Source organism: Salmo trutta, unplaced genomic scaffold (assembly GCF_901001165.1).
Source record: "Salmo trutta unplaced genomic scaffold, fSalTru1.1, whole genome shotgun sequence".
Lineage (NCBI taxonomy): Eukaryota > Metazoa > Chordata > Actinopteri > Salmoniformes > Salmonidae > Salmo > Salmo trutta.
The window spans coordinates 404,630-432,171 of record NW_021823319.1 but is presented as its reverse complement, the minus strand read 5'-3'; the positions used below and the strand labels follow the sequence as shown (position 1 = coordinate 432,171).

Here is a 27,542-nt window from a genome sequence, read left to right as displayed (position 1 = left end):
TACCCCTGGTCCCCAGTGTGTGATCTGTCCATCTAAACCTACGTGAGTGTGGTCTTAAGTAGTAGCAGTACACTGGACCCTGTGGTTCTGTATTGATGCATGTCTCAGCTCTACACTGGACCCTGTGGGTTCTGTATCGATGCATGTCTCAGCTCTACACTGGACCCTGTGGGTTCTGTATCGATGCATGTCTCAGCTCTACACTGGACCCTGTGGTTCTGTATTGATGCATGTCTCAGCTCTACACTGGACCCTGTGGGTTCTGTATCAATGCATGTCTCAGCTCTACACTGGACCCTGTGGTTCTGTATCGATGCATGTCTCAGCTCTACACTGGACCCTGTGGTTCTGTATCGATGCATGTCTCAGCACTACACTGGACCCTGTGGGTTCTGTATTGATGCATGTCTCAGCTCTACACTGGACCCTGTGGTTCTGTATCGTTGCGTCCCTCAGCTCGTCTATATGCCGTGGTGCTACAGTACTACTCATGTTGTAACACTGCCTCATGTCTACACACAGGAAGCCATGCTACCTCCATAGTCAACTGTCTTCACATTCTGGGCCAGACACTGGACGCCAGGTGAGTGACCTTTATGAACCCTATTCATATGGAAGTCATATTGAGGGGGTTTGGATCCCCATTAGCTGATGCCATGATGTGTTCAAAGTTGTTTTCTCAACATGTTGTTTCACCATTACCCACTGGATTTATAATCTAGCCCCCGATACTGTGAGAATCCAGCCATCTCTCACCATGTTTGTTTCACCATTACCCACTGGATTTATAATCTAGCCCCGATACTGTGAGAATCCAGCCATCTTTCACCATGTTTCACCATTACCCACTGGATTTATAATCTAGCCCCGATACTGTGAGAATCGAGCCATCTCTCACCATGTTTGTTTCACCATTACCCACTGGATTTATAATCTAGCCCCGATACTGTGAGAATCCAGCCATCTCTCACCATGTTTCACCATTACCCACTGGATTTATAATCTAGCCCCGATACTGTAAGAATCCAGCCATCTCTCACCATGTTTCACCATTACCCACTGGATTTATAATCTAGCCCCCGATACTGTGAGAATCCAGCCATCTCTCACCATGTTTCACCATTACCCACTGGATTTATAATCTAGCCCCGATACTGTGAGAATCCAGCCATCTCTCACCATGTTTGTTTCACCATTACCCACTGGATTTATAATCTAGCCCCGATACTGTGAGAATCCAGCCATCTCTCACCATGTTTCACCATTACCCACTGGATTTATAATCTAGCCCCGATACTGTAAGAATCCAGCCATCTCTCACCATGTTTCACCATTACCCACTGGATTTATAATCTAGCCCCGATACTGTAAGAATCCAGCCATCTCTCACCATGTTTCACCATTACCCACTGGATTTATAATCTAGCCCCCGATACTGTGAGAATCCAGCCATCTCTCACCATGTTTCACCATTACCCACTGGATTTATAATCTAGCCCCGATACTGTGAGAATCCAGCCATCTCTCACCATGTTTGTTTCACCATTACCCACTGGATTTATAATCTAGCCCCGATACTGTAAGAATCCAGCCATCTCTCACCATGTTTGTTTCACCATTACCCACTGGATTTATAATCTAGCCCCGATACTGTAAGAATCCAGCCATCTCTCACCATGTTTGTTTCACCATTACCCACTGGATTTATAATCTAGCCCCGATACTGTGAGAATCCAGCCATCCCTCACCATGTTTCACCATTACCCACTGGAGTTATAATCTAGCCCCGATACTGTGAGAATCCAGCCATCTCTCACCATGTTGTCTGCATCCCCACAACCTGTGCATTTGGGATAGCTTGGTGTGATTGTGAGTTAATGTTTGCTTTGGTATCTACATTTATAATAATCTGTGCCATTAAGCAGACACTTTTATCCTAAACCACCTACAGTCATTTGTGTGTGTGTGTGTGTGTGTGTGTGTGTGTGTGTGTGTGTGTGTGTGTGTGTGTGTGTGTGTGTGTGTACGTGTGTGTGTGTGTGTGTACGTGTGTGTGTACATGTGTGCGTGCGTGCGTGCGTGCGTGCGCGTGTGTCTGTGCATACATTTTAAGTCTGGGTGGCCCCCGGGATTCAAACCCCCCACAATCCTGGTCGGTACCAGTGGCCACGCTCTACCCAACTGATCGTAATATAATCTGCGTCTGTTCTCCAGGACGGTGATGAAGACGGGTCTGGAGACGGTGAAGGCGGCGTTGAGGGCGTTCTTCGACAACGCTGCCGAGGACTTGGAGAAGACTTTAGAGAACCTGAAACAGGGCCAGTTCACTCACAGTCACTCCCAGCCTAAAGGAGTAACTCAGATCATCAACTACACCAGCGTAGCCCTGCTCCCTGTCCTCTCCTCCCTGTTCGAACACATCGGACAGAACCTCTTCGGGGAAGACCTCATATGTACGCATACCTGTAGATCATTTGTTTTTGCTGAACAAAACCTGACGAGAGCTTTGTAGCACCACCTACTGGCCAATGATGAAAATGCATTTCCCTGTGTCTCAAGCCCCCTCATTAGGCATTGTTAATTTAAAAGGTTTTTATGTATAGCTGGTTTATTAAAAGGACCAATAAATATAAGTGAAGGCCTTTTTGAACCCCTAATGTTTTAATGTAGTCCAACTATAGCGTCCTGTAATGGTCAAACCTGTAGGTCCTCTGTTTTAATGTAGTCCAACTATAGCGTCCTGTAATGGTCAAACCTGTAGGTCCTCTGTTTTATTGTAGTCCAACTATAGCGTCCTGTAATGGTCAAACCTGTAGGTCCTCTGTTTTAATGTAGTCCAACTATAGCGTCCTGTAATGGTCAAACCTGTAGGTCCTCTGTTTTAATGTAGTCCAACTATAGCGTCCTGTAATGGTCAAACCTGTAGGTCCTCTGTTTTAATGTAGTCCAACTATAGCGTCCTGTAATGGTCAAACCTGTAGGTCCTCTGTTTTAATGTAGTCCAACTATAGCGTCCTGTAATGGTCAAACCTGTAGGTCCTCTGTTTTATTGTAGTCCAACTATAGCGTCCTGTAATGGTCAAACCTGTAGCTCCTCTGTTTTAATGTAGTCCAACTATAGCGTCCTGTAATGGTCAAACCTGTAGGTCCTCTGTTTTAATGTAGTCCAACTATAGCGTCCTGTAATGGTCAAACCTGTAGGTCCTCTGTTTTAATGTAGTCCAACTATGGCGTCCTGTAATGGTCAAACCTGTAGGTCCTCTGTTTTAATGTAGTCCAACTATAGCGTCCTGTAATGGTCAAACCTGTAGGTCCTCTGTTTTAATGTAGTCCAACTATAGCGTCCTGTAATGGTCAAACCTGTAGGTCCTCTGTTTTAATGTAGTCCAACTATAGCGTCCTGTAATGGTCAAACCTGTAGGTCCTCTGTTTTATTGTAGTCCAACTATAGCGTCCTGTAATGGTCAAACCTGTAGGTCCTCTGTTTTAATGTAGTCCAACTATAGCGTCCTGTAATGGTCAAACCTGTAGGTCCTCTGTTTTAATGTAGTCCAACTATAGCGTCCTGTAATGGTCAAACCTGTAGGTCCTCTGTTTTAATGTAGTCCAACTATAGCGTCCTGTAATGGTCAAACCTGTAGGTCCTCTGTTTTAATGTAGTCCAACTATAGCGTCCTGTAATGGTCAAACCTGTAGGTCCTCTGTTTTAATGTAGTCCAACTATAGCGTCCTGTAATGGTCAAACCTGTAGGTCCTCTGTTTTAATGTAGTCCAACTATAGCGTCCTGTAATGGTCAAACCTGTAGGGCCTCTGTCTTAATGTAGTCCAACTATAGCGTCCTGTAATGGTCAAACCTGTAGGTCCTCTGTTTTAATGTAGTCCAACTATAGCGTCCTGTAATGGTCAAACCTGTAGGTCCTCTGTTTTAATGTAGTCCAACTATAGCGTCCTGTAATGGTCAAACCTGTAGGTCCTCTGTTTTAATGTAGTCCAACTATAGCGTCCTGTAATGGTCAAACCTGTAGTTCCTCTGTTTTAATGTAGTCCAACTATAGCGTCCTGTAATGGTCAAACCTGTAGGTCCTCTGTTTTAATGTAGTCCAACTATAGCGTCCTGTAATGGTCAAACCTGTAGGTCCTCTGTTTTAATGTAGTCCAACTATAGCGTCCTGTAATGGTCAAACCTGTAGGTCCTCTGTTTTAATGTAGTCCAACTATAGCGTCCTGTAATGGTCAAACCTGTAGGTCCTCTGTTTTAATGTAGTCCAACTATAGCGTCCTGTAATGGTCAAACCTGTAGGTCCTCTGTTTTATTGTAGTCCAACTATAGCGTCCTGTAATGGTCAAACCTGTAGGTCCTCTGTTTTAATGTAGTCCAACTATAGCGTCCTGTAATGGTCAAACCTGTAGGTCCTCTGTTTTATTGTAGTCCAACTATAGCGTCCTGTAATGGTCAAACCTGTAGGTCCTCTGTTTTAATGTAGTCCAACTATAGCGTCCTGTAATGGTCAAACCTGTAGGTCCTCTGTTTTAATGTAGTCCAACTATAGCGTCCTGTAATGGTCAAACCTGTAGGTCCTCTGTTTTAATGTAGTCCCACTATAGCGTCCTGTAATGGTCAAACCTGTAGGTCCTCTGTTTTATTGTAGTCCAACTATAGCGTCCTGTAATGGTCAAACCTGTAGGTCCTCTGTTTTAATGTAGTCCAACTATAGCGTCCTGTAATGGTCAAACCTGTAGGTCCTCTGTTTTAATGTAGTCCAACTATAGCGTCCTGTAATGGTCAAACCTGTAGGTCCTCTGTTTTAATGTAGTCCAACTATAGCGTCCTGTAATGGTCAAACCTGTAGGTCCTCTGTTTTATTGTAGTCCAACTATAGCGTCCTGTAATGGTCAAACCTGTAGGTCCTCTGTTTTAATGTAGTCCAACTATAGCGTCCTGTAATGGTCAAACCTGTATGTAGGTCCTCTGTTTTAATGTAGTCCAACTATAGCGTCCTGTAATGGTCAAACCTGTAGGTCCTCTGTTTTAATGTAGTCCAACTATAGCGTCCTGTAATGGTCAAACCTGTAGGTCCTCTGTTTTAATGTAGTCCAACTATAGCGTCCTGTAATGGTCAAACCTGTAGGTCCTCTGTTTTATGTAGTCCAACTATAGCGTCCTGTAATGGTCAAACCTGTAGGTCCTCTGTTTTAATGTAGTCCAACTATAGCGTCCTGTAATGGTCAACCTTTAGGTCCTCTGTTTTAATGTAGTCCAACTATAGCGTCCTGTAATGGTCAAACCTGTAGGTCCTCTGTTTTAATGTAGTCCAACTATAGCGTCCTGTAATGGTCAAACCTTTAGGTCCTCTGTTTTAATGTAGTCCAACTATAGCGTCCTGTAATGGTCAAACCTGTAGGTCCTCTGTTTTATTGTAGTCCAACTATAGCGTCCTGTAATGGTCAAACCTGTAGGTCCTCTGTTTTAATGTAGTCCAACTATAGCGTCCTGTAATGGTCAAACCTGTAGGTCCTCTGTTTTAATGTAGTCCAACTATAGCGTCCTGTAATGGTCAAACCTGTAGGTCCTCTGTTTTAATGTAGTCCAACTATAGCATCCTGTAATGGTCAAACCTGTAGGTCCTCTGTTTTAATGTAGTCCAACTATAGCGTCCTGTAATGGTCAAACCTGTAGGTCCTCTGTGTACATTGACTTCCCTTGTTGTCTTCACAGTGGATGATGTCCAGGTGTCGTGTTACAGGATACTCAACAGCCTGTATAGTCTTGGTACCAACAACAGCATCTACGTAGAAAGGTAACGTCAAAATGAATTCAATGTGAATATGATGATTAAGAGGGAAGATAGAGTGTCTTGGAACTGATCAGCTGGCAAAACTGGTTGAAATGGATTAAAAATAACCAGCTAGGCCATTCATGTCCACAACAGAAATGTATAATTAGGGGTTCAAGCAGAGAAGCTGAGTGAGACCCTATTGTATTTAATTAGGGGTTCAAGCAGAGAAGCTGAGTGAGACCTTATTGTATTTAATTAGTGGTTCAAGCAGAGAAGCTGGGTGAGACCCTATTGTATTTAATTAGGGGTTCAAGCAGAGAAGCTGGGTGAGACCCTATTGTATTTATTTAGTGGTTCAAGCAGAGAAGCTGGGTGAGACCCTATTGTATTTAATTAGGGGTTCAAGCAGAGAAGCTGAGTGAGACCCTATTGTATTTAATTAGTGGTTCAAGCAGAGAAGCTGAGTGAGACCCTATTGTATTTAATTAGGGGTTCAAGCAGAGAAGCTGAGTGAGACCCTATTGTATTTCAAATCAAATCAAAACAAATTTATTTATATAGCCCTTCGTACATCAGCTGAAATCTCAAAGTGCTGTACTGAAACCCAGCCTAAAACCCCAAACAGCAAGCAATGCATGTGAAAGAATCACGGTGGCTGGGAAAAACTCCCTAGGAAAAACTCCTGAGAAAGGCCAAAAACCTAGGAAGAAACCTAGAGAGGAACCAGGCTATGAGGGGTGGCCAGTCCTCTTCTGGCTGTGCCGGGTGGATATTATAACAGAACATGGTCAAGATGTTAAAATGTTCGTAAATGACCAGCATGGTCAAATAATAATAATCATAGTAATTGTCGAGGGTGCAACAAGCACGTCCGGTGAAACAGGTCAGGGTTCCGTAGCCGCAGGCAGAACAGTTGAAACTGGAGCAGCAGCATGGCCAGGTGGACTGGGGACAGCAAGGAGTCATCATGCCAGGTAGTCCTGAGGCATGGTCCTAGGGCTCAGGTCCTCCGAGAGAAAGAAAGGAAGAGAGAATTAGAGAGAGCATATTTACATTCACACAGGACACCGGATAAGACAAGAGAATACTCCAGATGTAACAGACTGACCCTAGCCCCCCGACACATAAACTACTGCAGCATAAATACTGGAGGCTGAGACAGGAGGGATCAGAAGACACTGTGGCCCCATCCGATGATACCCCCGGACAGGGCCAAACAGGCAGGATATAACCCCACCCACTTTGCCAAAGCACAGCCCCCACACCACTAGAGGGATATCTACAACCACCAACTTACCGTCCGAAGACAAGGCCGAGTATAGCCCACAAAGATGTCCGCCACGGCACAACCCAAGGGGGGGGCGCCAACCCAGACAGGAAGACCACGTCAGTGGCTCAACCTACTCAAGTGACGCACCCCTCCCATGGACGGCATGGAAGAACACCAGTAAGTCAGTGACTCAGCCCCTGTAAAAGGGTTAGAGGCAGAGAATCCCAGTGGGAAGAGGGGAACCGACAAGGCAGAGACAGCAAGGGCGGTTCGTTGCTCCAGCCTTTCCGTTCACCTTCACACTCCTGGGCCAGACTATACTTAATCATAGGACCTACTGAAGAGATAAGTCTTCAGTAAAGACTTAAAGGTTGAGACTGAGTCTGCGTCTCTCACATGGGTAGGCAGACCATTCCATAAAAATGGAGCTCTATAGGAGAAAGCCCTACCTCCAGCCGTTTGCTTAGAAATTCTAGGGACAATTAGGAGGCCTGCGTCTTGTGACCGTATTTAATTAGTGGTTCGAGCAGAGAAGCTGTGTGAGACCCTGTTGTATTTAATTAGGGGTTCAAGCAGAGAAGCTGGGTGAGACCCTATTGTATTTAATTAGGGGTTCAAGCAGAGAAGCTGAGTGAGACCCTATTGTATTTAATTAGGGGTTCAAGCAGAGAAGCTGGCTGAGACCCTATTGTATTTAATTAGGGGTTCAAGCAGAGAAGCTGGGTGAGACCCTATTGTATTTAATTAGGGGTTCAAGCAGAGAAGCTGAGTGAGACCCTATTGTATTTAATTAGGGGTTCAAGCAGAGAAGCTGGGTGAGACCTTATTGTATTTGTTGCCAATGATAATCATTTTCCTTCTTCTGACGATTTGGTGAAAAAATGCCTAGGAGGCTGTACCTTTGCGTGATGATAAAGAGCCACACCCTCTAATGGAACGCCCTTTTATTTGAATATTACCACCCAGCAGCTTGGCATTGTTGATCAATCAGAAACAACTACAAAGTTATTCCTCTTTGCGACTGTGATGAGCCAAACAGCCATGGAATCAAACAGCCATGGAGCCATACAGCCAAACAGCCATGGACCCAAACAGCAAAACAGCCATGGAACCATACAGCCATACAGCCATGGAACCATACAGCCATACAGCCATGGAACCATACAGCCATACAGCCATGGACCCAAACAGCAAAACAGCCATGGAGCCAGAAAGCAAAACAGCCATGGAGCCAGACAGCCATGGAGCCAAGGAGCCATACAGCCATGGAACCAAACAGCCATGGAACCAAACAGCCATGGAACCAAACAGCCATGGAACCAAACAGCCATGGAGCCATACAGCCATGGAGCCATACAGCCATGGAGCCATACAGCCATGGAACCAAAGAGCCATACAGCCATGGAGCCATACAGCCATGGAGCCAAACAGCCATGGAACCAAGGAGCCATACAGCCATGGAACCAAACAGCCATGGAACCAAGGAGCCATACAGCCATGGAGCCAAACAGCCATGGAACCAAACAGCCATGGAACCAAACAGCCATGGAGCCAAACAGCCATGGAGGCATACAGCCATGGAGCCATACAGCCATGGAGCCAAACAGCCATGGAGCCAAACAGCCATGGAGCCAAACAGCCATGGAGCCAAACAGCCATGGAGCCAAACAGCCATGGAGCCAAACAGCCATGGAGCCAAACAGCCATGGAGCCATACAGCCATGGAACCAAACAACCAAGGAGCCAAACAGCCATGGAACCAAACAGCCATGGACCCAAACAACCAAGGACCCAAACAGCCATGGAACCAAACAGCCATGGACCCAAACAGCCATGGACCCAAACAGACATGGACCCAAACAGCCATGGAACCAGAAAGTTATTCTTTCTAACTATTTCCATGGTTCATTCACAGCCTCAATTTATGGAAGATGCCAGAACTTTGGACATAACAGGACAGGCCATTGGATTCCATCTGGGGGGGTTCTCTAAACCAATGCTTATGACACATTCAGAACCAGAACCAGCCATAAGGTTAGCGCGCTAGATAAGGTTAGCGCGCTAGATAAGGTTAGCGCGCTAGATAAGGTTAGCAAGCTAGATAAGGTTAGCACGCTAGATAAGGTTAGCGCGCTAGATAAGGTTAGCGCGCTAGATAAGGTTAGCGAGCTAGATAAGGTTAGCGCGCTAGATAAGGTTAGCGAGCTAGCTACACTGACAGCTGCCAGTGAACTATATGTTCATATTTATCAACACCACGTGGAAATTCACACACACAATTGGTGAATATATAGCACCAGTCAAAAATTTGGACACACCTACTCATTCAAGGGTTTTTCTTCATATTTACTATTTACTGGTTGAGAGAGTGAGCAAAGCTGTTATCAAGGCAAAGGGTGGCTGCTTTGAAGAATCTCAAATATAAAATATATTTTGATTTGTTTAAAAATGGCCACTAGATGGTAGTAGTGTATGTCCAAAGTTTTAGACAGATCCAATGAACCATTGCATTTCTGTTTCAAATGTTGTATCAAGACTGCCCAAATGTGCCTAATTGGTTTATTAATACATTTTGAAGTTCATAACTGTGCACTCTCCTCAAACAATAGCATGGTATTCTTTCACTGTAAATTGGACAGTGCAGTTATATTAACTATAATTTAAGCTTTCTGCCCACATCAGATATGTCTGTGTCCTGGGATTTTGTTTGTTTCTTACAACCTCATGCTAATCACATTAGCCTATGTTAGCTGAACTGTCCGTGGATGGGACACTGATCCTGAAGTTTTAACACTTTTTTGACAATGTAGAAAATAGTAAAAATAAAGAAAAACCCTTAAATGAGTAGGTGTGTCCAAACTTTTGACTTGTACTGTGTATAAGTAGCCTTCATCATTCTTCTGAGGTGGAACCTAAATATGCATTTCCTCTCTTGGATAGGAAATGACATCAAAATAGTGATGGCTACTTCCTCTGGGGGGGATACTTTAAGGTCCACCATTTAGAATTTAGTGAAAAACACTTTAAATGCTTTACTCCTCTGGCTCTGAATGACTGATCTGTACAACACTTTGAAATACGGTATCTATGGACCAAGCTCTCACAAATTCTGTTTTTCCAGGATAGCATGTGAAACAACATGGCCGCTACTGACCAATAAACATTCACGTGACATGTCTTCACGACTTGATATGTGCTGAGGTCATTTTAATGGTTTTTCATAAAATCCCTACTTTGATTGACACTGGAAGTATGATAGATAATGACAATCTAAAAATGTCAATGTGTCCTGTAGAGAACCTTTGTTACGTGCGCCTCTAGGAAGAGGGAACACCCTGCTACAGCTCAACTCTCTGTGGAGGGAAAGAGGTATGGGGCCGTAGGTGGAGGTATGGAGGTATGGGACCGTAGGTGGAGGTAAAGAGGTATGGGGCCGTAGGTGGAGGTAAGGAGGTATGGGGCCGTAGGTGGAGGTATAGAGGTATGGGGCCGTAGGTGGAGGTAAGGAGGTATGGGACCGTAGGTGGAGGTATAGAGGTATGGGCAGTAGGTGGAGGTAAAGAGGTATGGGCAGTAGGTGGAGGTATAGAGGTATGGGACTGTAGGTGGAGGTATAGAGGTATGGGACTGTAGGTGGAGGTAAAGAGGTATGGGGCCAGTAGGTGGAGGTAAAGAGGTATGGGGCCGTAGGTGGAGGTATAGAGGTATGGGACTGTAGGTGGAGGTATAGAGGTATGGGACTGTAGGTGGAGGTATAGAGGTATGGGGCCGTAGGTGGAGGTAAAGAGGTATGGGACCGTAGGTGGAGGTAAAGAGGTATGGGGCAGTAGGTGGAGGTAAAGAGGTATGGGACCGTAGGTGGAGGTATAGAGGTATGGGCCGTAGGTGGAGGTAAAGAGGTATGGGGCCGTAGGTGGAGGTATAGAGGTATGGGACTGTAGGTGTAGGTAAAGAGGTATGGGACTGTAGGTGGAGGTAAAGGGGTATGGGACCGTAGGTGGAGGTAAAGAGGTATGGGCAGTAGGTGGAGGTATAGAGGTCTGGGACTGTAGGTGGAGGTATAGAGGTATGGGACTGTAGGTGGAGGTATAGAGGTATGGGACTGTAGGTGGAGGTATAGAGGTATGGGCCGTAGGTGGAGGTAAAGAGGTATGGGACCGTAGGTGGAGGTAAGGAGGTATGGAACCGTAGGTGGAGGTAAGGAGGTATGGGACCGTAGGTGGAGGTAAGGAGGTATGGGCCGTAGGTGGAGGTAAAGAGGTACGGGACCGTAGGTGGAGGTAAGGAGGTACGGGACCGTAGGTGGAGGTAAGGAGGTACGGGACCGTAGGTGGAGGTAAGGAGGTATGGGGCCGTAGGTGGAGGTAAGGAGGTATGGGCCGTAGGTGCGAGTAAGGACGACAAAAGGCAGAGAATCACTGTTTACAAGGAATTTATTCCGTCACACTGTAATTTTGGGGAAAAGGGTCTGGACGGAACCAATGCAAAGAAAGTAAATATCAAAGCCCCCTCTCCTACCTTACCTGCCCACCCACTACTGACCTAACTAGCACCACCTGGTGACCTACCCACTACTGACCTAACTAGCACCGCCTGGTGACCTACCCACTACTGACCTAACTAGCACCACCTGGTGACCTACCCATTACTGACCTAACTAGCACCGCCTAGTGACCTACCCATTACTGACCAAACTAGCACCGCCTGGTGACCTACCCACTACTTACCTAACTAGCACCGCCTGGTGACCTACCCACTACTGACCTAACTAGCACCGCCTGGTGACCTACCCACTACTGACCTAACTAGCACCGCCTGGTGACCTACCCACTACTGACCTAACTAGCACCGCCTGGTGACCTACCCACTACTGACCTAACTAGCACCGCCTGGTGACCTACCCCTACTGACCCTAACTAGCACCGCCTGGTGACCTACCCACTACTGACCTAACTAGCACCCGCCTGGTGACCTACCCACTAACTGACCTACTAGCACCACCTGGTGACCTACCCACTACTGACCTAACTAGCACCGCCTGGTGACCTACCTACTACTGACCTAACTAGCACCGCCTGGTGACCTACCCACTACTGACCTAACTAGCACCCGCCTGGGTGACCTACCCACTACTGACCTAACTAGCACCGCCTGGTGACCTACCCACTACTGACCTAACCTAGCACCACCTGGTGACCTACCCACTACTGACCTAACTAGCACCACCTGGTGACCTACCCCCTACTGACCTAACTAGCACTACCTGGTGACCTACCCACTACTGACCTAACTTAGCACCACCTGGTGACCTATCCACTACTGACCTAACTAGCACCACCTGGTGACCTACCCACTACTGACCTAACTAGCACCACCTGGTGACCTACCCATTACTGACCTAACTAGCACCACCTGGTGACCTACCCACTACTGACCTATCTAACACCACTGGTGACCTACCCACTACTGACCTAACTAGCACCACCTGGTGACCTACCCACTACTGACCTAACTAGCACCACCTGGTGACCTACCCACTACTGACCTATCTAACACCACCTGGTGACCTACCCACTACTGACCTAACTAGCACCACCTGGTGACCTACCCACTACTGACCTATCTAACACCACCTGGTGACCTACCCACTACTGACCTAACTAGCACCACCTGGTGACCTACCCACTACTGACCTAACTAGCACCGCCTGGTGCACTAACAAAAATACAGGAGGTGGTCTGCCCAGGTCTTACCTAGTGTGCATAGACAGTAAACTACTACGGGTTATGTATGCCAGCGGGCCTCTTGCCTAAGCACTCCCCAGGTGCCTTCCCCTTCCCCCCTGGGAACAAAAACAGAATACAAATCGTTCAATAATCAAACAGTCCTCTTGGACAAAAACATACCTCCTCAGGACTGCTACAAAAATACTTCACAACGATTATACAGACCACTAAACGAACACACAGGAACATACCAAGAAGCTCTCTCTCTCTCTCTCTCTCTCTCTCTCTCTCTCTCTCTCTCTCCTCACTCTCCTCTCTCACTCTCACTCACTCTCTCATCTCTCACCTCTCACTCTCTCCTCTCTCTCTCTCTCTCTCTCTCTCTCACTCACTCACTCACTCACTCACTCACTCACTCACTCACTCACTCACTCACTCACTCACTCACTCACTCACTCACTCACTCACTCACTCACACAACCAACTCACTCACACAACCAACTCAGATCTATTCTCTCAGCAATCATCTCTCTCCTGAGCAACAGAACACTGGTTTATATCGCTTCAGGAGGGGTCTGTAATTGAAGACAGATGTTTCTGACGAGAGGGCGGGGTCAGCTCCAATTTACCATGGGAGTCGACCAATCAGCTGCTTGGGGGATTCCAGGAAGCCATTTTCCTGAACACACACGCGTACAATACACAAACCACAACAGAGAAACTGGAGACGTAACAACCTTGTACAGACAATGTTACACCACATTTCAAGCATTTACAACAAAACATAATTTGTTTCTGTGGCTCATTTTAATATTGCATTAAGTCTTGTAAAAGGATGGGACTGGGTTAGTTAAGCCAGTTATTCGACTCTAGGTTATGTTTTCCTGAACATGAGCTGTCCCTCACTTTATCCTCCTCCTCCTCCCTCCCCCTACCTCCTCTTTCTCCTCCTGCCTCTTCCTCCTTCCTCCCCTTCCTCCCCTCCTCCTCCGCTTCTTCCTTCCTCTCCCTACCTCCTCCTGCCCCTCCTCCGCTTCCTCCTTCCTCCTCCTTCTCCTCCTGCCCTTCCTCCTCCTCCTCCGCTTCCTCCTTCCGCTCCCTACCTTCTCCTTCTCCTCCTGCCCCTTCCTCTGCTTCCTCCTTCCTCTCCCTCCCTCCTCCTGCCCCTCCTCCGCTTCCTCCTCCTTCCTCCCCTTCTGCTCCTTCCTCCTCCTCCGCTTCCCTCCTTCCGCTCCCTACCTTCTCCTTCTCCTCCTGCCCCTTCCTCCTCTTCCTCCTTCCTCTCCCTACCTCCTCCTCCCCCTCCTCCCCCTTCCTCCTTCCCCTCCTTCTCTCCTTCTGCTCCTTCCTCCTCCTCGCTTCCTCCTTCCGCTCCCTACCTTCTCCTTCTCCTCCTCCTGCCCCTTCCTCTGCTTCCTCCTTCCTCCCCCTACCTCCTCCTTCTCCTCCTGCCCCTTCCTCCTCTTCCTCCTTCCTCTCCCTAACCTCCTCCTGCCCCTCCTCCGCTCCTTCCCTCCTTCCTCCTCCTCTGCCCCTTCCTCCTCCTCCTCCGCTTCCTCCTTCCGCTCCCTACCTTCTCCTTCTCCTCCTGCCCCTTCCTCTGCTTCCTCCTTCCTCTCCCTACCTCCTCCTGCCCCTCCTCCGCTTCCTCCCTCCTCCTCCTTCTGCTCCTTCCTCCTCCTCCGCTTCCTCCTTCCGCTCCCTACCTTCTCCTTCTCCTCCTGCCCCTTCCTCTGCTTCCTCCCCATACCTCCTCCTTCTCCTCCTGCCCCTTCCTCCTCTTCCTCCTTCCTCCCCCTTCCTCCTCCTCTTCCTCCCTCTTCCTCCTGCAGGCAGCGTCCAGCCCTAGGTGAATGTCTTGCAGCGTTCTCGGGGGCGTTCCCTGTGGCCTTCCTGGAACCTGAGCTCAACAAGTTCAACAACTACTCCATCTACATTACCAAGGGCTCCCGGGACAGAACCGGTACTGTTGCAAACTGTCCTTCAAGTGTTTTACAATCAAAGACAGGATGGGTTTGGATGAAGAGATAGAGAGAAGCTCTAAATTGAATTGTGGAATGACTGCATACAGTCTTTATGTCTCTCTCACTATCAACTTTTATCTCTCTGTCTCTCTCTCTCTCCCTCCACCCCCCCCTCTCTCTCTCTCTCTCTCCCCCCTTTCTCTCTCCCTCCACCCTCTCTCTCTCTCCCTCCACCCTCTCTCTCTCTCCCTCTCTCTCCCTCTACCCTCCCCCTCCCTCCACCCTCTCTCTCTCTCCCTCCACCCTCTCTCTCTCTTTCCCCCTCCACCCTCTCTCTCTTTCTCCCTCTCTCTCCCTCTACCCTCTCTCCCTCCACCCCTCTCTCTCTCCCTCCCACTTTCTCTCTCTGTCTCTCTCCCTTCACCCTCTCTCTCGTCTCTCTCCCTCCACCCCTCTCTCTCTCTCCCTCCACCTCCTCTCTCTGTCTCTCTCTGTGTCTCTCTCTGTCTCTCTCCCTTCACCCTCTCTCTCTGTCTCTCTCCCTCCACCCTCTCTCTCTCTCCCTCCACTCCTCTCTCTCTCTCTCTCCCTTCACCCCTCTCTCTCTCTCTCTCTCCCTCCACCCCTCTCTCTCTCTCTCCTCCACCTCCTCTCTTCTCTGTCTTCCTTTCCCTTCAGCCTCTCTCTGTCTTCCTTTCCCTTCAGCCTCTCTCTGTCTCTCTCCCTCTACCCTCCTCTTTTCTTTCTCTCTTCTTTCTCTCTCCCTCCACCCCTCTTTCTTTATCTCCTCTACCTCTCTTTTCCTCCTCTCTCAATTTCCCACTCTCTCTCCTCTCTTCCCGCTGCTCCCCCAGCTCTAGACCTGCCCTCCCAGGTAGGAGAGATGTGTCCAGTCATCCCGTCCCTGGAGAAGTCTCTGGAAGAGATCATGGATCTGGCTGAGTCCGGCCTGCACTACACACAGATGCCTCACGTTATGGAGGTAGAGACCGGTTTATTAACAGGAGACTGGTGGTTTATTAACTGGAGACTGGTGGTTTATTACAGGAGACTGGTGGTTTTTATTAACTGGAGACTGGTGGTTTATTAACTGGAGACTGGTGGTTTATTAACAGGAGACTGGTGGTTTATTACAGGAGACTGGTGGTTTATTAACTGGAGACTGGTGGTTTATTAACTGGAGACTGGTGGTTTATTAACAGGAGACTGGTGGTTTATTAACAGGAGACTGGTGGTTTATTAACAGGAGACTGGTGGTTTATTAACAGGAGACTGGTGGTTTATTAACAGAGACTGGTGGTTTATTAACAGGAGACTGGTGGTTTATTAACAGGAGACTGGTGGTTTATTAAACCACCAGACACGCTGTCCTCCAGCCCATGGTATAAGACATGTAGGACACGCTGTCCTCCAGCCCATGTTTAAGACATGTAGGACACGCTGTCCTCCAGCCCAGGGTATAAGTCATGTAGGACACGCTGTCCTCCAGCCCAGGGTATAAGACATGTAGGACACGCTGTCCTCCAGTCCACCCAGGTATAAGACATGTAGGACACGCTGTCCTCCAGCCCAGGGTATAAGACATGTAGGACACGCTGTCCTCCAGCCCAGGGTATAAGTCATGTAGGACACGCTGTCCTCCAGCCCAGGGTATAAGACATGTAGGACACGCTGTCCTCAGCCCAGGGTATAAGACATGTAGGACACGCTGTCCTCCAGCCCAGGGTATAAGACAGTAGGACACCGCTGTCCTCCAGCCCAGGGTATAAGACTGTAGGACACGCTGTCCTCCAGCCCAGGGTATAAGACATGTAGGACACGCTGTCCTCCAGTCCTCCAGCCCAGGGTATAAGACATGTAGGACACGCTGTCCTCCAGCCCAGGGTATAAGACATGTAGGACACGCTGTCCTCCAGCCCAGGGTATAAGTCATGTAGGACACGCTGTCCTCCAGCCCAGGGTATAAGACATGTAGGACACGCTGTCCTCCAGCCCAGGGTATAAGTCATGTAGGACACGCTGTCCTCCAGCCCAGGGTATAAGACTTGTAGGACACGCTGTCCTCCAGCCCGGGTATAAGACATGTAGGACACGCTGTCCTCCAGCCCATGGTATAAGACATGTAGGACATGAGCTGGTGCCTGCAAATCATGGCCTGGTACCACCAAATCATGGGCTGGTACCACCAAATCATGAGCTGGTGCCACCAAATCATGGGCTGGTGCCACCAAATCATGGGCTGGTGCCAACAAATCATGAGCTGGTGCCAACAAATCATGGGCTGGTGCCACCAAATCATGGGCTGGTGCCAACAATCATGGGCTGGTGCCACCAACTGAAAAAGTTAGTGACCCCAGTGAGACCAGGGAGACATGTTGGTCTGGATCCCTGAGCTTACAAGAGATAAGAACATGATTGAAAAGACAACAATTCTTAAACATTTGATATGACACCCCCCCCCCCCCTGTCCTTACTATCCTCAGGTGGTGCTGCCCATGCTATGCAGCTACATGTCTCACTGGTGGGAACACGGCCCAGAAACAACCCTCCAGAGACCGCGGACAGCTGCTGTACTCACCTCACCTCAGACCACATGAACAGTCTCCTGGGCAACATCCTGAAGATCATCTATAATAACCTGGGGATCGACGAGGGGGCCTGGATGAAACGACTCGCAGGTAGAGAGACAACACCTTTTTACCTGCCACATGGTCAAAAGCACTTTTAACCTACTTGTCAATGTCTTGGTTGTTATGTGTGTGTGTGTAGTTACCACGACGTCGTATGTCGTCGGGGGGGGGGGGAATCGTCAGCAATAATCATATATGCACATAGAATTGAATTTCACTGTTTGTACTGAAACTGTCTGCCTTAGGGAAGAAGCCCACTGTGGGCAGGCCACTCAGTAGCATTGAGTCAAAGGTAAATGTCAATGACATGTCTATCTCGGATCATTAAAAACAATCAAGTAACCCAGAAAAGGACTAAAAATAGCCCATTTTAACATATGTAGCTTGAGAAGTAAGGTTCATGAAATTAACAATTAACATCAGAATACATTCATATTCTGGCCATCTCTGAAACACCACTTCGATCATTCATTTGATGCAGCAGTAGCATGGTTATAGAATATACAGGAAAGATAGAACTACAAATGGGGGAGGTGTTGCCATGTATATCCAGAGTCATATTCCTGTTAGGCTGAGAGAGGATCTCATGTCAGATGATGTGGAAGTAATACAGCTACAGGCCAGTGGTGGATGGTGGGATGGAGCTATAGGAGGACGGGCTCATTGTAATGGCCGGAATGGAATCAAAGGAACGGAGTCAAACAAGGGGGGTTTCCATTCCGTTGTATTTATGATGCCGTTCCAGCCGTTACAATGAGCCCATCCTCCTATTGCTCCTCCCACCAGCCTCCACTGCTTCCGGTTCACCTAAAGCCTCACCTAAAGCCTTTTCTCGTAGGAAGTTGCTATAAACCACAGAGTGTTAAAAGTCAATATTTGGACTACATGTGTGAAATGCTTGATTATGTATGTGATATCAACAGGGAAGTATATTTTCTGGGTGACCCTAAATATAGACTGGTTGACATCAAGCTGCCCACTCAAAAATAAGTCTCAAGCTGTAACTGATGCCTGCTTACCTGGTTCAGGTTATCAGTCAACCTACCGGGTTATTTACAAACAGCATAGGAATGAAATCATCCGCATGTATTGATCACATCTTTACTAACGCTGCAGAAATCCACTCTAAAGCAGTATCCAAATCCATCTGATGCAGCGGTCATAATATAGTAGCCATATATAGGAAAACCAAAGTTCCAAAGGCTAGAGCTAAAATTGTGTGTAACGCGATCATACAAGAGGTGTTGTAATGATTCCTATGTCGAAGATGTGAAAAAATATTTGTTCATCTGACGTGTAATGAGGAACATCCTGACGACGCACTTGGAACATTTATGAATCTGCCACTTCCTGTTACTGATAGGTATGTGCCGATCACGAAACTGACTGTTAGAACTGACACTTCCTGTTACTGATAGCATGTGCCCATCAGGAAACTGACTGTTAAAAACTGCCACTTCCTGTTACTGATAGGCATGTGCCGATCAGGAAACTGACTGTTAGAGCTGACACTTCCTGTTACTGATAGGCGTGTGCCCATCAGGAAACTGACTGTTAGAACTGCCACTTCCTGTTACTGATAGGCATGTGCCGATCAGGAAACTGACTGTTAGAACTGCCATTTCCTGTTACTGATAGGCGTGTGCCCATCAAGAAACTGACTGTTAGAACTGCCAAATCCCCCATGGATAGATGATGATTTGAAAAACTGTGTGTCTGAGAGTGGCGAGGCGAAGGGAAATTACCAAATTAGTCAAACAACACAGCAGATTGACAAACATACAGTATATTGTGAATCATGTAACTAAACAGACGGTGTGTTCCCTCAGGCCTGGAGGGAGGCAAAGGTCATTCCGCTGTCCAAAAATAGCAGAGCCCTCTTAATGGTTCAATGGTTCAACACAACTGCCCAATTAGTCGGTTACCAGTGCTTAGCAAACGTTTGGAGAAAAAAAATGGTGTTTGACCAAATACAGGTATTTTACTGAATTAACAAATTAAACAACAAGACTTTCAGCATGCTTATAGAGAAGGGCACTCAACATGCTCGGCACTGACACAAATGACTGATGATTGGCGGAAAGAAATTGATTGAAAAAATATTGTCGGAGCTGTTTTGTTTGACTTCAGTGTAGTTTTTGATATCATTGATCATAACCTATTGTTGAAAAAAATGTAGGTCTTATGGATTTGCATCCTTATTATGGATTGAGAGTTACCTATCTAATAGAACAGAGTGTTTTTGTTAATGGAAGCTTCTCTAATCCAAATTCAGTTGAGTGTGGTGTACCACAGGGCAGCTGGCTAGGGCCATTATTGTTTTCTGTTTTTACTCATGACCTCCCACTGACCATGAATAAAGCCTGTGTGTCTATGTACGCTGACGACTCAACCGTGTAGATGTCGGCTGCAACAATAAAATAAATAACTGACACCCTTAACATAGAGCTGCAGTCAGTTATAGAATGGGTAACTACCAATAGGTTTAACATAGAGCTGCAGTCAGTTATAGAATGGGTAACTACCAATAGGTTTAACATAGAGCTGCAGTCAGTTATAGAATGGGTAACTAACAATAGGTTTAACATAGAGCTCCAGTCAGTTATAGAATGGGTAACTAGCAATAGGTTTAACATAGAGCTGCAGTCAGTTATAGAATGGGTAACTACAATAGGTTTAACATAGAGCTGCAGTCAGTTCTAGAATGGGTAACTAACAATAGGTTTAACATAGAGCTGCAGTCAGTTCTAGAATGGGTAACTAACAATAGGTTTAACATAGAGCTGCAGTCAGTTATAGAATGGGTAACTACCAATAGGTTTAACATAGAGCTGCAGTCAGTTCTAGAATGGGTAACTAACAATAGGTTTAACATAGAGCTGCAGTCAGTTCTAGAATGGGTAACTAACAATAGGTTTAACATAGAGCTGCAGTCAGTTATAGAATGGGTAACTAGCAATAGGTTTAACATAGAGCTGCAGTCAGTTATAGAATGGGTAACTACCAATAGGTTTAACATAGAGCTGCAGTCAGTTATATAATGGTTAACTACCAATAGGTTTAACATAGAGCTGCAGTCAGTTATAGAATGGGTAACGAGAAATAGGTTTAACATAGAGCTGCAGTCAGTTATAGAATGGGTAACTACCAATAGGTTTAACATAGAGCTGCAGTCAGTTATAATGGTTAACTACCAATAGGTTTAACATAGAGCTGCAGTCAGTTATAGAATGGGTAACTACCAATAGGTTTAACATAGAGCTGCAGTCAGTTATAGAATGGGTAACTACCAATAGGTTTAACATAGAGCTGCAGTCAGTTATAGAATGGGTAACTACCAATAGGTTTAACATAGAGCTGCAGTCAGTTATAGAATGGGTAACTAGCAATAGGCTGGCTAAATATCTCAAAAATGAAAAGCATTGTTTTTGGGACAAATCACTCAACATTTACGGTGCATTTGGAAAGTATTCGGACCCTTTCACTTTTTCCACATTTTGTTACCTTACAGCCTTATTCTAAAATGGATTAAATGTTTTTTTCCCCTCATCAATCTACACACACACCCCATAATGACAAAGCAAAAACAGGGTTTTAGAAACAAGATTCTTGGTAGTTCTGACCTTCTTCCATTTAAGAATGATGGAGGCCACTGTGTTCTTGGTGACCTTCAATTCTGCAGAAAGTTTTGGTACCCTTCCCCAGATCTGTGCGTCGACACAATCCTGTCTCGGAGCTCTACGGACAATTCCTTCAACCTCATGGCCTAGTTTTTACTCTGACATGCACTGTCAACTGTGGGACCTTATATAGACAGGCGTGAGTCTTTCCAAAGCATGTCCAATGAAGAATTTTAGACAGGTGGACTCCAATCAAGCGGTAGAAACATCTTATTAAGGATGATCAATGGAAACAGACCATGAGAAGACGTTGCTCTGTTTTCTTGACATCTCAGTTGACCAGACAGGTCTTACAGGCCCTGATTTTTGTAGCACCTGGACTACTGCCCAGTTGTGTGGTCATGTAGAAGGACATAGGTCCAATTGCAGTTGGTCCAGAACAGAGCAGCACGTATTCCGCTTAGATGTACACGGAGGAAGAAATGTCAATGACATGCATGTCAATCTCTCCTGGCTCAAAGTTGAGGTCGAGATTGACTGCATCATCACTATTGGTCTTTGTGCGAAGTGTTGATGTGTTGAAGGTACAGAACTCTCTGTTCAAGCAGTTGGCTCACAGTTCAGATACTCATTGGTACATCGCAAGCAATGCAATCAGAGGTCTCTTCGCAGTCCCCAGGTCCAGAACAGAGGCTGGGAAACGCACAGTATTAGAGACATTACTACATGGAACTACTCTGCCACCCCAGGTAACTCAAGCTAGCAATAAAACACATTAAAAAACCAGATCAAATAACATCTTACGGCACAAAGGGGACTGTAAATAGACACAGCCATTCTATATATCTTGATAAATATACCCTTTAAGAGTGTGCTCCTAATCTCAGCTCGTTACCTGTATAAAAGACCCAGAAATCTTTCTGATTGAGAGAGGGTCAAATACTTATTTCCCTCATTAAAATGCAAAGCAATTTATACCATTTTTGACATGCTTTTTTCTGGATTTTTGTTGTTATTCTGTCTCTCACTGTTCAAATAAACATATCATTAAAATTATAGACTGATCATTTCTTTGTCAGTGGGCAAACATACAAAATCAGCAGGGGATCAAATACTTTTTTCCCTCACTGTATCTTGGTAAATATACAGTGCACATTATTGTAATGTGCACTGTCTATGTATTGTATTATGTAGGTGGGTGACCTTGACCGAATCCTTGGCTTGTTTCAGCAGGAACGGCTTATAGGGCTGGAGCCATCTCCTGTTTCTGAAGCGTGAGGCAGAGGCAGGAGATGATGTAGTGTTATTGTAACGGCTGTTGAATGGAGTAGACCAAGGCGCAGCGTGGTTAGTGCTCGTCGTGAAATTTAATGGAAAATGAGAACACTTTACAACTAAACAAAAGACAACAGCAAAACAGTTCTGTCAGGTAACAAAGTGACTAAACAGAAAATAACCACCCACAAAACCCAAAAGGAAAACAGGCTGCCTAAGTATGGCTCCCAATCATAAACAACGATATACAGCTGTCCCTGATTGAGAGCCATACCCGGCCGAAACAAAGAAATACCAAACATAGAAAAAAGGACATAGAATGCCCACTCAAATCACACCCTGACCAACCTAAATAGAGACATAAAAAAGGCTCTCTCAGGTCAGGGCGTGACAGTTATGTAGTGTTATGTATATTATATTATGTATTTTATTTGCTTTGCTGTTTTGTTTCCTGTTTGAACTCCAGGAAGAGTAGTAATTGGGGATACAAATAAAATGCTAAAATGGTATGTTGATCGACGGGGAATCCTGAATTGGTTGACCGGCAGTTGGGTGGGTGTTCAGAAACACAGCGGTTACTCACACTTTCCTTGTATTCAACCCTTCTATGCCGTAGGAGCATAGGCCACTCACATGACCAAGCCGTTTACCATACTGCATATGTGTTGTTACTGCATGTGATGGTGATCATGTGTTGTTGTCAGACAACACCGCAACCAAAATGCAACATTTCTAAATGAAAACAAACTGTAACATCATCCAGAGTGAAACAACACCATCGTTGTTTAAAATAAGAAAAGAAACTGTAAAATCATCCTGTCACATGTGTCGTACTGGAGAGAAGACCAAGGCGCAGCGGGAATGTGGATACTCATGTTCCTTTAATGAAACACTTAAAGCATCCACAGGAAAAACAACAAACAGTACTCACGACAACAGGAACAGTTTTGCAGGCTAACAATCGCAGTGCAAAAACAACAACCCACAAACCCCAGGTGAAAAACATACTCCTAATATATGACTCCCAATCAGGAACAACGATAACCAGCTGTTCCTGATCGAGAGCCACACAGACCAACAAAGAAACAGACATACTAGAAAACACATACACAGAAACCCTGCCACATCCTGACCAAAACTAATCCAATTGCTCCCTCTGCTGGTCAGGATGTGACACATCCAGTGTGAAACATCACCATCGTTGTTTTAAAATAAGAAAACAAACTGTAAAATCATCCGGAGTGAAACATCACCATCGTTGTTTTAAAATAAGAAAACAAACTGTAAAATCATCCGGAGTGAAACATCACCATCGTTGTTTTAAAATAAGAAAACAAACTGTAAAATCATCCGGAGTGAAACATCACCATCGTTGTTTTAAAATAAGAAAACAAACTGTAAAATCATCCGGAGTGAAACATCACCATCGTTGTTTTAAAATAAGAAAACAAACTGTAAAATCATCCGGAGTGAAACATCACCATCGTTGTTTTAAAATAAGAAAACAAACTGTAAAATCATCCGGAGTGAAACATCACCATCGTTGTTTTAAAATAAGAAAACAAACTGTAAAATCATCCGGAGTGAAACATCACCATCGTTGTTTTAAAATAAGAAAACAAACTGTAAAATCATCCGGAGTGAAACATCACCATCGTTGTTTTAAAATAAGAAAACAAACTGTAAAATCATCCGGAGTGAAACATCACCATCGTTGTTTTAAAATAAGAAAACAAACTGTAAAATCATCCGGAGTGAAACATCACCATCGTTGTTTTAAAATAAGAAAACAAACTGTAAAATCATCCGGAGTGAAACATCACCATCGTTGTTTTAAAATAAGAAAACAAACTGTAAAATCATCCGGAGTGAAACATCACCATCGTTGTTTTAAAATAAGAAAACAAACTGTAAAATCATCCGGAGTGAAACATCACCATCGTTGTTTTAAAATAAGAAAACAAACTGTAAAATCATCCGGAGTGAAACATCACCATCGTTGTTTTCCACCAGTCTCTCTCACTAACTGTCCTTCCTCTATTCTGTCCCCGCCTCCAGTGTTCTCTCAGCCAATCATTGGTAAGGCGAAGGGGGGCTGTTGAAGAGCCACTTCCTGCCGCTGATGGAGAAGTTGAGGAAGAAGGCTGCCACCGTGCTGATGGATGAGGAACAAATGAAGGCCGAGGGACGAGGGGAGATGTCTGAGGCTGAACTACTCATCCTGGATGAGTTCACCATCCTGATCAGAGACCTCTATGCCTTTTATCCGCTACTCATCCGCTTTGTAGACTACAACAGGTAACTAGACATTCTACCTCCTCCTCCTCCATGTTGCTGACTACAACAGGTAACTAGACATTCTGCCTCCTCCTCCTCCATGTTGCTGACTACAACAGGTAACTAGACATTCTACCTCCTCATCCGCTTTGCTGACTACAACAGGTAACTAGACATTCTACCTCCTCATCCGCTTTGTAGACTACAACAGGTAACTAGACATTCTACCTCCTCATCCGCTTTGTAGACTACAACAGGTAACTAGACATTCTACCTCCTCATCCGCTTTGTAGACTACAACAGGTAACTAGACATTCTACTTCCTCCTCCTCCATGTTGCTAACTACAACAGGTAACTAGACATTCTACTTCCTCCTCCTACATGTTGCTGACTACAACAGGTAACTAGACATTCTACCTCCTCCTCCTCCATGTTGCTGACTACAACAGGTAACTAGACATTCTACTTCCTCCTCCTCCTCCATGTTGCTGACTACAACAGGTAAATAGACATTCTACCTCCTCCTCCTCCATGTTGCTCACTACTACAGGTAACTAGACATTCTACTTCCTCCTCCTCCATGTTGCTGACTACAACAGGTAACTAGACATTCTACTTCCTCCTCCTACATGTTGCTGACTGCAACAGGTAACTAGACATTCTACCTCCTCCCCTCCATGTTGCTGACTACAACAGGTAACTAGACATTCTACTTCCTCCTCCTCCATGTTGCTGACTACAACAGGTAACTAGACATTCTACTTCCTCCTCCTCCATGTTGCTGACTACAACAGGTAACTAGACATTCTACCTCCTCCCCTCCATGTTGCTCACTACAACAGGTAACTAGACATTCTACTTCCTCCTCCTCCATGTTGCTGACTACTACAGGTAAAGGTCCAGTGGGGTAAAGTGAGAGGAGTGGGTGGGTCAATAACAAACAAGCAATAACATAAGTGTTATTTTAAGTTGTTAAGATGTCATGCCAGTTTCTGCTGTTGTTGTGACTGTTTTATCCGACTGAATACTGTAACTTGTTCCCAATGTGTTTTTATCCTAGGGCCAAATGGCTGAAAGAATCGAACCCTGAGGCTGAGGAGCTCTTCCGCATGGTAGCAGAGGTCTTCATATTCTGGTCCAAGTCTCATGTAAGCTACACAGAGACAATTTCACATATGAATCATCACGTCACTGCAACAGTTTCCAGGAAACATTTCATGTCTTAATCACTGTGTGATTAGTTTCTATTGGTCGTTACCAAGGAACTCTGAAAGTGCGCTCTACACTTAAAAAAAAATAACAATCCTATTAAAATCCCATTCAATTCTAGGAATTCTTCATTGTTTCTTTCTGAAATAAATACATTTTACATTTGCTTCCCTGACAGCGAGAACTAGAAGAGACTGTAATGTATCTCTAGAGCGTTCATGTGTGTCTGTGCTTCTCCAAGTACCCTGTCAGGCTGCAGGCTACATTTGCATAAATCCTTGGCAATATCCAACACTGAAATATTTTATTTCTTCCACTGCAGAATTTTAAACGGGAGGAGCAAAACTTTGTGGTTCAGAATGAGATCAACAATATGTCCTTCCTCATCACAGACACCAAGTCAAAGATGTCCAAGGCAAGTGGTGTTATATAGATGTACGAGCGTGATATTTTTTTGTTTTTACATTGTTATGTACATTTAAGTGTACTATGACTCTGTATACCATATAAAGTTTAAAGAGCATTGTCCCCCAATATGATGAAGACTGCACAGTAAGTTGTGATGACTGAACATAATTAAATGGATAAGTTGTTCTTGACCTGAGATGTGGCTTGGTGTTCAGATAGAACAAGAGAGGACCCAGTACAGAGCCCTGGGGGACACCAGTAGTGAGACATTAAAGAGGACCTAGTACAGAGTCCTGGGGGACACCAGTAGTGAGACATTAAATAGGACCTAGTACAGAGCCCTGGGGGACACCAATAGTGATACATTAAAGAGGACGTGGTACAGAGCCCTGGGGAACACCAGTACTGAGACATTAAAGAGGACCTAGTACAGAGTCCTGGGGGGACACCAGTAGTGAGACATTATAGAGGACCTAGTACAGAGCCCTGGGGAACACCAGTAGTGAGACATTATAAAGGACCTAGTGCAGAGCCCTGGGAGACACCAGTAGTGAGACATTATAGAGGACCTAGTACAGAGCCCTGGGGGACACCAGTAGTGAGACATTAAAGGACCTAGTGCAGAGCCCTGGGGGACACCAGTAGTGAGACCAGGTGGTTCTGCTGACTTGTTGACTTGTCACCTGGTGTCTCCCCTGTAGGGAGCCGTGTCCGACCAGGAGAGGAAGAAGATGAAGAGGAAGGGTGATCGCTACTCCATGCAGACCAGCCTCATCGTAGCAGCGTTGAAGAGACTACTTCCTGTAGGACTGAATATCTGCGCTCCGGGAGACCAGGAACTGATCGCTCTGGCCAAGATCCGCTTCAGTCAGGTAATCACTTAAGTCTCTAATGAAATGGTAAGGTGTCTCATTGGTATTCGTGGACTCCCCAGTAAGTAGAACAGCCTAGATTCCATGGCGCCCTCCCTGTTTGCTGCTGTCAAACCCCTATGAATCAGTGTTTCTGTGATGTTTCTGTCAACAGAAAGATACAGAGGACGAGGTGCGGGAGATCATCAGAAACAACCTTCACCTGCAGGGAAAGGTGACCACTACTTTATTACTGTCTCAGTTGTGACATCATCAGCATGCACCCATACTAATCTACACCATGCTATAGCATGGTAGTACTATACAACGTAGTACATACTAATCTACACAGCATTGTAGTACGATACAATGCAGTATTGTAGAACTATACAATGCAGTACATACTCATCTACACAGCATTGTAGTACTATACAAAGTAGTACATACTAATCTACACCATGTTACAGTATTGTAGTACTATACAATGTTGTATAAACTGACTCTGTACTTCACCCAATAAGAAGTCAGTTTGG

At 45.6% G+C, this 27,542-nt stretch overlaps 2 protein-coding genes across 2 annotated transcripts in view; both read left to right on the top strand.

Annotated features, from left to right (window-relative positions):
- ryr2a (ryanodine receptor 2a (cardiac)) overlaps nt 1–27,542 on the top strand; it is a gene marked incomplete at its 3' end in the record, with an annotated part of 473,963 nt that overhangs the window by 360,499 nt on the left and 85,922 nt on the right. The window contains 5 exon segments of the mRNA XM_029748619.1: nt 523–583; nt 2,215–2,453; nt 5,718–5,799; nt 14,607–14,737; nt 15,593–15,720. Coding sequence (XP_029604479.1) covers nt 523–583; nt 2,215–2,453; nt 5,718–5,799; nt 14,607–14,737; nt 15,593–15,720 — 641 coding nt within the window.
- Nucleotides 24,356–27,278, top strand: LOC115190129 (ryanodine receptor 2-like). Its single transcript, XM_029748621.1, has 5 exons — nt 24,356–24,561; nt 25,602–25,689; nt 26,073–26,165; nt 26,860–27,030; nt 27,185–27,278. The coding sequence occupies exons 1-5, from the start codon at nt 24,386–24,388 to the stop codon at nt 27,275–27,277; spliced, it is 621 nt and encodes a 206-aa protein (XP_029604481.1). The 5' UTR covers nt 24,356–24,385; the 3' UTR covers nt 27,278.